Source organism: Pithys albifrons, chromosome 10, assembly GCF_047495875.1.
Source record: "Pithys albifrons albifrons isolate INPA30051 chromosome 10, PitAlb_v1, whole genome shotgun sequence".
Taxonomy (NCBI): Eukaryota; Metazoa; Chordata; class Aves; order Passeriformes; family Thamnophilidae; genus Pithys; species Pithys albifrons.
In genome coordinates this window covers 13,839,277-13,851,806 of record NC_092467.1, presented here as the reverse complement: position 1 = coordinate 13,851,806, position 12,530 = coordinate 13,839,277, and the positions used below count along the sequence as shown (strand labels likewise).

Below are 12,530 nucleotides of genomic sequence, written 5' to 3'. Positions count from 1 at the left end.
TGATGGGTTGGAATGGAAACATCTTTAACCCAGATAGATAAATTGTCCTTAGGCAAGTACTGGAGATCTTGGAATCTGCAAAAGGAGGTTCCCTAGGAAGAAGCTTAGTGAAAAGGATATTCAAGACTGCCATTCACTTCCTCTTTTTAACTGTGCTACTGTTGATTCACAATAGCTCTGGTCCAAATTTGTGCATGCATAGGGGATAAAAATAATTTAAGTTACTAGTCTTTATTCTTTTAAAAAATACATCTTTTCACTTCAGTGATACTTTCAAAATAATAACACTTAAACATTTAAGAACATGTGGGCTATGAATAAATGCTTACCCGGTCACCTTTAAGACCCATGTCGCCTTTAAATCCTGGAAAACCATCTTCTCCCTAAAACAGGCAGAAATGCATGTCAAGTCTTTTAGTAATAATGGGTTTGTGCAAAAAGAATAAGAAAATATAATCACTACAGATTAGAATCACTTGCATAGATAAAGTGAGAAGTTCAGACGCCAGCAAATCTAATAGGGCTACTACTATTTGATAGAAAACATATCAGTGCACTACAGAAAATGACTTTTTCGTTTGAAAGTTCTTAATAACAGCTGTTTAAAAATAAAGATAAAATGTAATTATGTAATAATACAATTACAATGTAATTCTCTTGTTTTAATACAAATTATCTTGCAAAGTTCTTAACTCCTAAGCTGTTTTTTATTACCACTCTTTTTAATATAGTCATCCATTCATTTAAATAAAAAATTGGTGGCAAATTATTTAGTGTTACTCTTTTTAATAGCAGAACTTCCATTTTAAGTAGTTTTTCTTTAAAACTAGGGTTTTATTAGAATCAAGAAAGGAATCAAAAAGTAGACTAGTTGTGACATCTTAATAAATTGACAAAAAAACCCAACATAATAATGCTCCTAAACTTAAAAGAAGGAGACATCTCTTTCAGCAGTTTGATGTCCATCAATACTGAGCCCTGCTTACTCTCATTGGCTGAAGTGATTGGAAGAAAGTAGCAAAAAAAGGAACATTAAGACTGAATCCATATATACAGTGGCAAAACAGGTGCACATTATTGTTATTCCTAGTAAGACCTAACTCATTTCCTGCCTAGCAAATTCTGGCAGAGAATTTACTCCAAGCAATTTAATAGGTGTCCATGCTGAAGTACAAGTACTCAGACAAGTTTACACCTGTATGAGTTAGTTCAGATACAAACAGAAATCTCCAGATGTGCTCAGTGGAGTTATGTCTTGCTCCAGCATAAACTGATCAGCTTTTGGTTCTCCCAGACTAATTCATCATAAAACTACTATCCAGACAGCCAAGATTATTGACTCAGTTTTTATCTGATGCTTAGTTATAACCTGGCAGCAAAGGTCTTCTTGATGAATAAACACCTAGTAACTGGTTTCACTATGATACCATTAGTTTTCTTATATGCCGAGGTAATATTGCTGACCCAGAAGCTGAGTAATATTTGGACTGTCAATTAAGCCAGAAAAGAGTGATAATGTGCTCCACATTAGTGGGAACAAAAAAAAAAAAAAAAAAAAAAAAAAAAAAAAAAGACAACCAAAAATCAACACCAAAGCAAGAAGGCTTTGTATATCATCCTCTCTTTAAAAGAGAAGTTTATGTTTTGCATTCCTGAGCCTACAAAAGCTATTATCTTCTCCCTGATCAGCAACTGAGATGGAGTGCAAGGCTAAAGCCCTTTTCACTTTGCAAGTTGTCATACTGCATGCAACACATAACCCTAGAAAGGGTGATAGAAATACATCTACTAGTGGTAAACAGCTCAAAATACGTGGTGAGACATAAAAAATTATAAAAAATTAAAACAAAACAAGCAAATAGAGTTTCTTAATCAAATGTTTTAATGCAAAAAAAAAAAGACATAACACTGTGATTCATTGAAAAAAAAATACTAGAAAACATTTTAGAAGAAGGTTTCTCACACTTTCTAGATGGTGAAACAAACTTTTATACGGTCATCTTCTATGGCATAAGTTAAAATTTTGAGGTGGCCTTTCTCAAAATTTAGATTGTATTGAAAAAGGCAGAGTGAAAAATACATCGAAAAGGCTTCAGTTGTAGAAGTTGCTCAGTTATGGCCATGGACAGTAAAGATTACATGAGAACACTGCAACAAATCAGCAGGACTGACTACATGCCAGCTACTAACCAAATGGCTGCTAAATGAACTGAAACTCTTCTTCAGCTTTCACAGTGAGGTTCCAGCTACTGAGATCTACAAGAAGCTGATTTTATTCCATGTAGAAGGAGAGAGCTAAATGCTCTATTTCCTCTTCTGCTGTTAACAAAAAACAAAATAGCTAGAGTTCTAGTCACATATACTGGTCAGTACAGAGACAGGCCTCCTCTGGTATTCCTGGGACCACTCCAGATCTACCGAGGCTTTCCTGAATGATAAGTTTATTCATTTTCACCTCTTGCAGTGCTTTCCCCCTTGTAACAGCATCTGAATAATTTCCGCAACAAAAGGCCTGTGTAACACACCCTTAAAGGACAAAGAGGACCAACTATGAAATATCTTTGTGTGATCTTTTGAGGTATTCAGTAGAGTTCACTGTCTTACTGCAAGTGTGAGAACAATTTGTAGGAACACGGAAGTATTGTGGGTATGATGCTAATCAGTATTCACTGATACACACAGATTTATACACGCACATACCTGAAGTGCATTTACATGCAAGTATTGTATTTGATCTGACCTGGATATTAGTCACTCACTAAGGCACAACAAAAAGTTGGGTTTTTGAACTGTCCAGTCTCCACAGGTATTAAACACACTCTTTTTCAGCTTCAATTCAATGAGCAACTCCAAAATGAGCATGCAGATTAGACAAACTGTGGTTTAGGAAGGCTTGAAAATGTACAGCAGCTCTTGGCACTGAGCTAAGTGCTGAAATCAATGCTTTTGGACAAGACTGAATCTTCTGCTTTAGAAATATCTATAAAGATATATATGTTAGCCACCAGAGCCACAAGGCTGAATTTGTCTGTGTGGTCAGGTTTGCAGTTTCCTATTTCAAGTGCTGAGGAAGTGTGAATTTAGACCAATACTCGCTGCAGTTTCAGCCACTGCAGACCATCAGCACTCAGCACAGATGGCAGTAGCTGGTGTTTGCTCGAGTAAGAGCTCCATATGCAGCATTACTGGTATCAGGCAAACATAGAAGCTTTCTTCACATTCATATACATGTATCTGACTGGGGCTGTCCAGCACGTTGACAAAGCCAAAAATATGGGACAAAAATACCTTGAACCTAGAAAGCCATTGCACGAATACATAAAAAATACAAATTTCTTATGTTTCTATCAAAACATCTAAAATAACAGTATTGTCACCACATATTTCTAATGTGCAAGCTTCTCAATACCTACTATAGTTATTTGCCTGTAAGAGAGGGGATGTCTATCTACTTAAGGCCACCTTGGAGAGAAGTTACTCAAATGGGTGTGAAGAGGACTCAAAACCATTCTAATAACTGAAGGTTTTATATTCACTCTGTAGCAGTGTAAATAACCATAGAGGTCACTGATTTAGGAATTGGGCTTGGTGTGCCCTTAGGGAAAGGCAAAAAAACCCCCACTGCTGCAAGATAAAGCACATTGCAGTGAAGGAGACAGATGTTGTACTGAAAAAGGCTAAAGAATTAACTGCAGTCACATTTACCTTTTCACCTTTGGATCCCTTGAGTCCTCGAACACCATCAGCCCCCTAAAGGAAGAATATAAAGAATTACCCACATCCATATATTCAAAGGGACAGGGGGAGGAATTAAATAACTAAAACTTACCTTTACACCACGAGGACCTGGATAGCCAATTGGACCCTGAGGACCTGGAGGGCCCTAAAATATATTGGAGTAAAGAACATTAGTTTGTACAGTACTCAGTTAGTAAGCAGTACTCTTCTGAGTCTAATCCTTACTCTTTCACTATGATGCAGCAGTCCTGTGTGACAGCAAAATAACATTGGGCTGCCCAGCACTAAGAAAAGTTAAGGCAATTTATTCATCTTGTCATCTGGAATATAATCTTTTAGCATTGCCCGTGGAAACAGGACTGAAAATGATATCAGATGCTATAATGAGTGCTATTCTGGACAAATAAGGGTCAATACTGAGTAAGTAGAACAATTTAAAGAGCCCCAAGTCCCTTCAGAGCTTCAAACAAAAAAAGAAAAAGAAAATTACTTTGCAATGACACTGAGTTGGAGGTGAACTAAAAAAAGCAAGGGCTCTGCACATATTTTTAAATCTTAAAAAAAAGCAGGTTCTCAAGAACTCTTGTGGGTACTCCATACAACAGAAAGGAAAACTCAAAATATCTTCAAGTTATTTATAAGAAATGTATGCAACTTTTATTGACTGCCACTCTGTCAACTCCAAAATGAGTTTCAATTTAAAAGAGTAATCTTTATATTATTTACAATCTCTATAATATTTCAAATACAAGAAATACGTTTGTCTGCCCAGAGATGCTTTGAATGTGTCATGAGTTTTCTATTATCTTCCTAGGTAGTTCTTAGAGCAACAAATGTGTCACACAGTTGAAAAACTGACAAAAGTTTTCTTGAAATCTATGTAAATAGATGGAAGTTTTTAAACTCACCAATGCACCTTTATCTCCAGACTGACCCTCTTTACCAGGATGACCCTGATTGAAGAGAAATGTATTTGATTGAAAAATACTAATTTTTCAGTAGTGATATTTTATTATGAAAATAAATTTATTTAAACATTTGAATTTCACGTCATTAATCACATTTCTTTTGAATTAGAACAGACACACAAAATTTTGAGGAAAGATTTTACTTTAATACCAATTTCATTTAGGTAACAAAGGAAAAGCTGGAAAATTCATGTCAATATTTTCAGGAATACCCTAATCATCCCTTCTGTTTAGCTAACGTTTCAGCAATAAGAGGGTTTTAATGCAAGAGAATCTCAACTTTGATTTTGAACTAAGGATGATTTATATTGCAGCATGAAGACATTCCTAAAACTGGTTTTAAAATTACAGAATTTATCACAGGAGTCAGTAGAGCGCTGATCTAGTTTCAGCATTCTGTGTCCTTGTTTTAAACTGTGACTTGCTTTTAAAATAAAATAAATTTACATCTCAGACTTTCTTCTCTATCACTGCCATTAACACTGCAGCACTCAAAACATTAGCCAATCCATGGTTTTTCTTTCTTACAAAATTTGCACTAAAATGCTGCAAAATTTAAAGTCCATTTAATGAAACTAAAGATTGATACTTGTTTATGAGTGAATAGAATGCGAGTGGACAAGAAGCTGTGAGAGGACACAGCTGGGACACCTGTCGCAAAATGACCAGAGAAATATCCCATACAATGTGATGCCATACTCAGTACTAATAGCTCAGAAAAAGGAGGAGGAAGGGGGGCATTCATAACCAATAACAGTTATGGTGTTAATCCTATGTGTGCTGCAGCCCAGCTTGCCAGCAAGTAGCTGGCCATCTGCCTGAAGATTGGAAGTAGTGAATGAATTCCTTATTTTTGTTACCTCAGCACATGAGTTTTCTTGCTTTTGATCTTCTGGTTCTCTGCCCTATCCTGCTGTGGGAGGAGTAAGCAAGTGACTTGGTGGCTGCTTGGCTGCTGACTGGGATCAATCCACCACAGTAGGGATGTGTATCGGCTGCAGACCTGTGCTAACACCTGGTTATCTCTTACAGTATTTACCCCCTGCCTTTAAGGTTTAACAAGATGCTCATGTTCAGAAATTAATACTGTTGCCTGCATAGAGAAAAGGATAAGGGGAAAGATTCAAATGTTTAGACAATTGTTCCATATATAGACCTTCTGCTGGACTATCATTGCATACTTAACATTCTCCATTAAAATGGTACTTCAGGAGGTAAAAGAGTAGATTGTAAGAGGCCTGGGTACAGTTCTGTATTTGCAAAATATTTGCAGTGACCTTGTTAAACCTTGCTAAAAGTCAGGTTTAAGAAATACAGACTTAAAAGAAAAATTGTAAGGGACAGTTACATGGGGAGGAGAGATAAGGTCTGAGAATTAACACCATCTGATGGTGCTTGTTGGTATAAAAAGATTATGTTTTTGATGAAGAACATTAGTGAATGTCATTATGAACAATGAGTCCATTTCAGTTTAATGCCTAAGCAACGCTCCTCAGGTGGTTACACTCTCTGTTCACATGAGTGAATGCACGCTCAGAGCAAAGCTGAATTCCTCAGTGACAACCAAGTGTGGCTTAGGCATGTCCCAGTTTAGACAGTGGAATAAGTATCCCAAACATGTAATATGCACCTTAGGTAAGGAAGTTGTGAAAGATCTAATCTGTTCTATGTTTCCGTAGAGAACAAGCAGTGAGCATTTTTACAGATGATTTGCTTTGCCACGCTGACATGGTAGGACTACAGTGGAACACTATTCTGCCCTCTGTGTGTCCGTAGGTTATTTACACATCCCTGAAGATGTTGCAGATGCATCTCATCATCTGTGACCACATTTTAAAAGCCCACAGCCATTAATTTAGCAGCTGCTTTAAAAATGTAATTCTTCTAGTTTCAGCTGCTCAAATGATAGACAGGGTTTAGACAGATTTTATAATGCTGCATCACAGGTATCCAGAAATATTTATCACTTGGTAAAAGTATTCAGACACTTAAGGAATTAAATATTTGGTTACTTACAGGAGGTCCATCAGAACCAGGAAGGCCAGGAAGGCCAGGCTTGCCTTGTGGTCCCTAAATGCAGTAACAGACACACATCTTAATAATAGTGGAAAACATATCAAACACATGACTCTAAGAGCTAGAGACATAAAATGCAGTTATACCTAAATCCCTTGATAGGGATAAAGGCATAAACAAAAAATATAACAAAACTGAAGCCAGAATAATACTATCATGCAATATATAAGTGCAAGGCCAGTTCCTACAAACTTTAGCCCACACAAACCACTCATATTTTTCAACGAGATGCTTGACTGAGAACAGGTTTTAGTAATTACCCTATGAACATACACAGACATAACACAAGATGGGGAAGAATTCTCCAGTGTATAAAATTGAAAGTTACTTAGAATTTCAGGAATAAAAGGATTCACCAATGAAAGATATGAACAAGGTCAAGAGGCAGAGTACAGGTTACAGAACTCCAGTGCTCACAGCTGGAAAGCATGGTATACCTTTGTGAGAGCCTAGGAAATGGATATATTGTGGAACTAGTCCATTTTGCTGGAATAATACTTCTTAGGCACACTGGCAGGTTAAAAGTATGTACATAGTTTCCTAAAATACCTTTCAACTTCACCAAAGAATATAGTAAACAGTGAAGAGGAGAAAAATCAAAGAAGAATGAATCGAGGAGGAATTCAGCAAAAAGGGGAGAAAAGACCCTAACATAAGCAAATTACACTGCAGAGTTACATCAAAATATAATCCTTGAAAAAACAACAGAATTAGACTTGAGCAGGTAAAACTTTGTTATACAAAAGAGATGAATAAAAATAATTTTTGCAGCTTGCTGTGAAATTAATTAATACACAAGGGCACACTGTTTACTATTACAGATGGGATTCTGAAGCTAATAACAGAAAATTAATCCAAAATAAGGGGAGGAAATTATGTTTGTGAAAAGTGTATATGAGAGGAAAGCCAGGGCTCCATTGATTATTCATATGCTTAGGTTACTAGTTGGTAAAAGATAACAAAGCCTTACAGCTCATCAACAAGGTTCTCGCACAGAACTGACTGCGAAGTAGCAAAGCAAGGCTGTAACTTACTTTTTCACCAGGAGGCCCAATAGGACCTTGAGGACCAGGAAGCCCCTGTTAGAAAGAAACCAGTGTGAGAAACCAGAGAGAACAATATACATACATTCACCCCACTAAAGGTCCCTCATTAATCTGTTTAAACACACTGGCAAATATAAGTGGCTTTTTTTCCCCTTACAAGTTAGATCAGGAGTTTTGTGTGTGCCTCTTGCACAAGCCACTATTCTGGCACTAGGACTGTAACAAGATCCTATTCAGAAACCTCCTCCAGGTGTGGCCATTCCTGCTGCATTCCAGGAACACTGAATGAGTCATTTTTCTCCTGAATGAAAAATCCATCTAAAAACTTACTTGAAAACTCTGCTCCCACTGGCCTCGGAACATTTGCAGCATTATTTAAAAATCCTTGAAGGTTTATCATTTTTGCACATGAAAACCTAACCTTTTAGTAATTTCCTTTTATTAAATATTTGCTGCACATTACATCGTATTTCTTGGGAGTTATTTTACACTTACTTGTGGGCCTGGAATTCCTTGCTGACCAGGAGGTCCTGGTTCCCCTTGAGGACCCTACCATGCAAAAAATAGTAAGGCATTAGATTTGCATTTCTGCACTACAGATCTTCATTGTCAGGACTAAAAGGAATACAAACTCATCTTTGTTCCTCCCTCTTTAAAGTCTACCACCACCTTCTGTCCAGTACGATATTTTTTCAGGGTAATGAATATCATGACCTTTTCTTTAATAGAGAGTAACAGCCCACACATAGGACCTAAGCACTGGAGTCCGTGGTGCTAAAGGAGCTTGAGAGAAAACATGGTTAGGCCTTTTGGCTGAAAACTAAGTAACAGAAGGCTTCTCTTTTCTATATAAAATCATAATGAAACTGAATATTTTGACAGAAAAGTTTAATTAAATGGAATGGATGGCATAGTAGCAGGGATAAGAGAATGTGAAAAGGATTCTTAGAATCTACTCCCGCTCTAATTCCCGGTTTACTACTCACCATGTTTCCCTTTGGGCCTGAAGGTCCATCAATCCCTGCAATGCCCTACAACAAACAATATTAACATGAGCAACTTTCAGTGCACGTCAGTTTTTTCCTTCTGGAATTGGGAATACAGAGCAGCTGGTACGTACAGGCTGTCCAGGGGGACCGGGCGTTCCTCGGGGGCCCAGCAACCCTCGGGGGCCCTGAAAGAGAAGAAACACCCATTAACACATGCAAGGCTTTTTCTGAACAGATGCCCAGGAGCAGGACTGAGAATGGGATAGAATAAGGAGTAGGAAGGATGAAGGGAAGGCAGCAAGGGTGTTTAGGAAGAAAGAAGGGAAAAAATTCAATAATAACAGATTCGCCTCAAGGGCACCGTATGTCTGAACAGGATGTCAGTGGAAGCGCAAGCTTTGATTTAGCTGCTGTATGGTCATTACAGAGAAAGGTAGGAGACTGCATTTATATTTCCAGGTGCAGAACATTGGCACAGAATCTTCCAACTAAAGTTTCAGCTGTGTCTTGGCCTGGAAGGCTGACCTGAACAGGAGTAAACATATTTATATTCCTGCCTTTTGAAAACATGATGGTGTGTCATACACTATACTACTATTCTAAATGTAAAATAGTGCTTTTATCTTTAATAAAGATCCAATAAATAATTAAAAATTGCTAATAATTTTATTATAATAAATGTAAGGCATTCTGGAAAACAACATCAGATTTGTTCCTCTTACCCATAAAAATTTGCACAAAAGAACAGTGGCTATTCTCGATTTCAGTCTATAACATAATCTTTTGGCTTTATACAATGTAAACAAGTATTAGTTTTGATCATTTGTGTCCTCATTCATGTCATGCTGCTAAAGTAGGCAGAACTGAGTCTCCAGTCTCCTCAATATGATACAGTCACAAATCACTAACACTTTGACTCCTCATACTTTGTGAGTAGGCAGCAGTATATCAGACATTTAGGGTAAAGTTCCAGTTTCTGAGGCTTGATTTCTTGTCTGCAATGCAGAACTGTGTTCTGCAGTGACAGCACCTGCAGAATTCCAACTGACAGGAGTGGAAATTCGGTATGAGAAACATGTGAAACAAAGACGCACAGTAGTGTGAAAAAAAGAGGAGAATCCAGGCCTTATTTTCTAATAAGCAGATGTGTAGAAAACCTTTTAAAAGCAACAGGGACTTGGTTATATTGTAATGTATCAAGGACTGCAGTGACTGATTTTACACAATAGGATAAGAAATAGCCTTTGTGATTCTCCAAGTTGTATATACTTGGCTGGATATATCCCTGACAATTCTAATCCTGTAACTGGTGTTTCATCCCTAAAAAAGTTGTTAATTTGTTTGCTTTTCAGTCAGAATCAGTATTCTCTATATACATGTAAATGCAATAATTTTTATACTGGAATTCAGAACAGTTCAAAGAAATGAAAAAATCTGAAAGTGACTTTTGTATGTAACAGAAACAGAAGAATAAGAAAGAATTGCTTACAGCTTCACCTGGGAGACCTCTTGGTCCAACTTCACCATCTTCCCCCTGTTTTTGTACAAAAGGAAAACAAGTTTTAGAAAAAAACTAACCATGTTTCATGACCATATTCCCATGATATGAGGATTCACTCTAGACTTCCCTGTGTGAATAGCAACTTACCCTTGACCCATCTTCACCAGGTAAGCCAGGAGGTCCCTGTGGGCCACGGTCTCCCTGTAGAATAAGGAAAGTCATTAAAATAACATCTGCTGCTGGAAACAATAATGGATGGGAGAGGAAATGAAAACAAATGTGCTAGCTGAAGTTTGATGTGTCAAAACATGTCTTGACACAGTGATACAAATCTGTACCTTACAGTACTCAGTAAAATCTTTCGTTACATTAAGTATAAAAACAAACAAGCATTGTTGAAACAATGAATTATTTGTGTTTGTAAAATTTCACTCTGTAACATTTTGTACTGCTACAAAAGGTAGTTACCCACATTTTCCTTTGTCTTATCAACACCTCCCCCTTCTCCAATGTATTACTGCCAGTAAAATAAGGCTTGTGTATATGGATCAGAAGTTAATAAACCAACAGCTGGGCCCGGGAATATATATAGCAAAGTTTACTGACCACTTTTCAGAATCACACACCCTGGCACCAGTCACCAAGGGCCTTGGGAATGACTTGTCTGAGGTTTTGGAAGGCAGCCAGACTTCCACATTTCCCCTCAGAGATTTGCGCTTTTCAAGTCTGTATATGCAGAGCCTCGGTAGATTCTGGACCATACTAGTAGGATTTATTTTTCTTTCTCAATTCCTAAAGAGAGCTAGTGTGCTACACAGCTCAAGCTCCACCAGATGACCTCCTTCTGGGTCATGGACTTTAGACTGTGACTTCCTTCTGGCACTGGACAACAACCAAGTATTCATGTTGTTCACCTTAATTTTATCAGTGTCTCCAAGAAGCCTGACCATTGCTGTGGATTCTGGTAGAGATATTTGGAGTCACTGTTTAGTGCCTCTGTACATTACACTTCCAAACTTTCCCAGGGAATTTTAGGTAACTACCTCATATACCCCAGAGCACATCCACCAAATATTACATATGTCAGGATTTTTTCCTACTATTTTTTTTGTCCACCCCAGCATGGGAGAGAAAAGGAAATCCAGGTGATGGTTGACTTAGACTTTCAAATATTGAAAGAGTTCATCCCCTGAAGGGCTATCTTTCTTTTTCTGAAACTCAGGTTTACATTAGGAGCTTACACTCAGTGTCCTGATATTGTCATTCAGTAAGAATAAAACTTCCTATAAATATCAGCACTCTCAGTTTTTCAGTTCTCTATTTCTTCTCTTCAAATATTCACTTAAAGCCTGAATTTACTTTTCCTTGGACCTTTTCTTATAGTATATAGTGTCTTGCTTTTATATTGAAGAAGAGTTATGCATCCATTAAATCTAAATAGAAAAGTTCAAAGTCATAGATAATAAGGTTAAAAGAAGTACTACACCACGTGGTATGATCTGCCCTACAATGAAAATCAAAGAATCTCATCCAGTAACTCCTGTCTGACAACTTGTATCTGACAGAGGCATAGCCTCAGAGAGACATCCAATTTGCTACTCGTAGGTCCAATATGACTAATTCTAAAAGCAGTCCTAAAACTTAGACTCTAAAGATAGGGGGTTTTAATATGTATTCTTTTACAGCTGAAATATGTCTACAACAGTGCTGTGCTTATTATTGCAAGCCAAAGAGAACTTGACATTTGCATTATATGCTGTCAGGATATGTGACTCCAAGAGCTCCAGCCATCCGATCTGGCTTGGAACTGAGCTGCTTTCACAGAGACCATAGTGTGTACTTTTACAGAAGATCGCCACAAAAACACAAGAAAGTAGTCATTTTTATTGTAGTGGGATGAAAGAAAATATGAAAAGGAGTCATTAATTCCATTACTGTTTTGCAAATTTCAACCCAAACTTACTCTTCTATTTTAGGGGCAGGGAGGTGTTTTTTTTTTTTTTTAGGCAACATGAAACAGATTGATTATTTGCAAAAAAAAAAAAAAAAAAGTGTTTCTTTATGACTTGGAAGGTGCCACAGACAATTCTAGTATTCCAGACTGGAAAGCAGACACACGTTGCCTGATTCAGACCAGATTTCTGCTCAGCCCTCAAAGCGCAGCAGTGGCAAGTGCTTAATGCCGAGCCCCCTCTGCTGTTCACCTGCTGAG

General features: G+C 37.4%; 1 protein-coding gene across 1 annotated transcript in view; it reads right to left on the bottom strand.

Moving 5' to 3' along the window:
* COL11A1 (collagen type XI alpha 1 chain) overlaps positions 1-12,530 on the bottom strand; it is a 128,552-nt gene that overhangs the window by 60,018 nt on the left and 56,004 nt on the right. The window contains exons 19-29 of the mRNA XM_071564612.1: positions 10,466-10,519; positions 10,307-10,351; positions 8,949-9,002; positions 8,815-8,859; positions 8,324-8,377; positions 7,817-7,861; positions 6,723-6,776; positions 4,647-4,691; positions 3,830-3,883; positions 3,706-3,750; positions 330-383 (exon numbers count right to left, since the gene is read on the bottom strand). Of these exons, the coding sequence (XP_071420713.1) occupies positions 330-383; positions 3,706-3,750; positions 3,830-3,883; positions 4,647-4,691; positions 6,723-6,776; positions 7,817-7,861; positions 8,324-8,377; positions 8,815-8,859; positions 8,949-9,002; positions 10,307-10,351; positions 10,466-10,519 (549 nt within the window). The remainder of the gene's footprint in view (positions 1-329; positions 384-3,705; positions 3,751-3,829; positions 3,884-4,646; positions 4,692-6,722; positions 6,777-7,816; positions 7,862-8,323; positions 8,378-8,814; positions 8,860-8,948; positions 9,003-10,306; positions 10,352-10,465; positions 10,520-12,530) is intronic.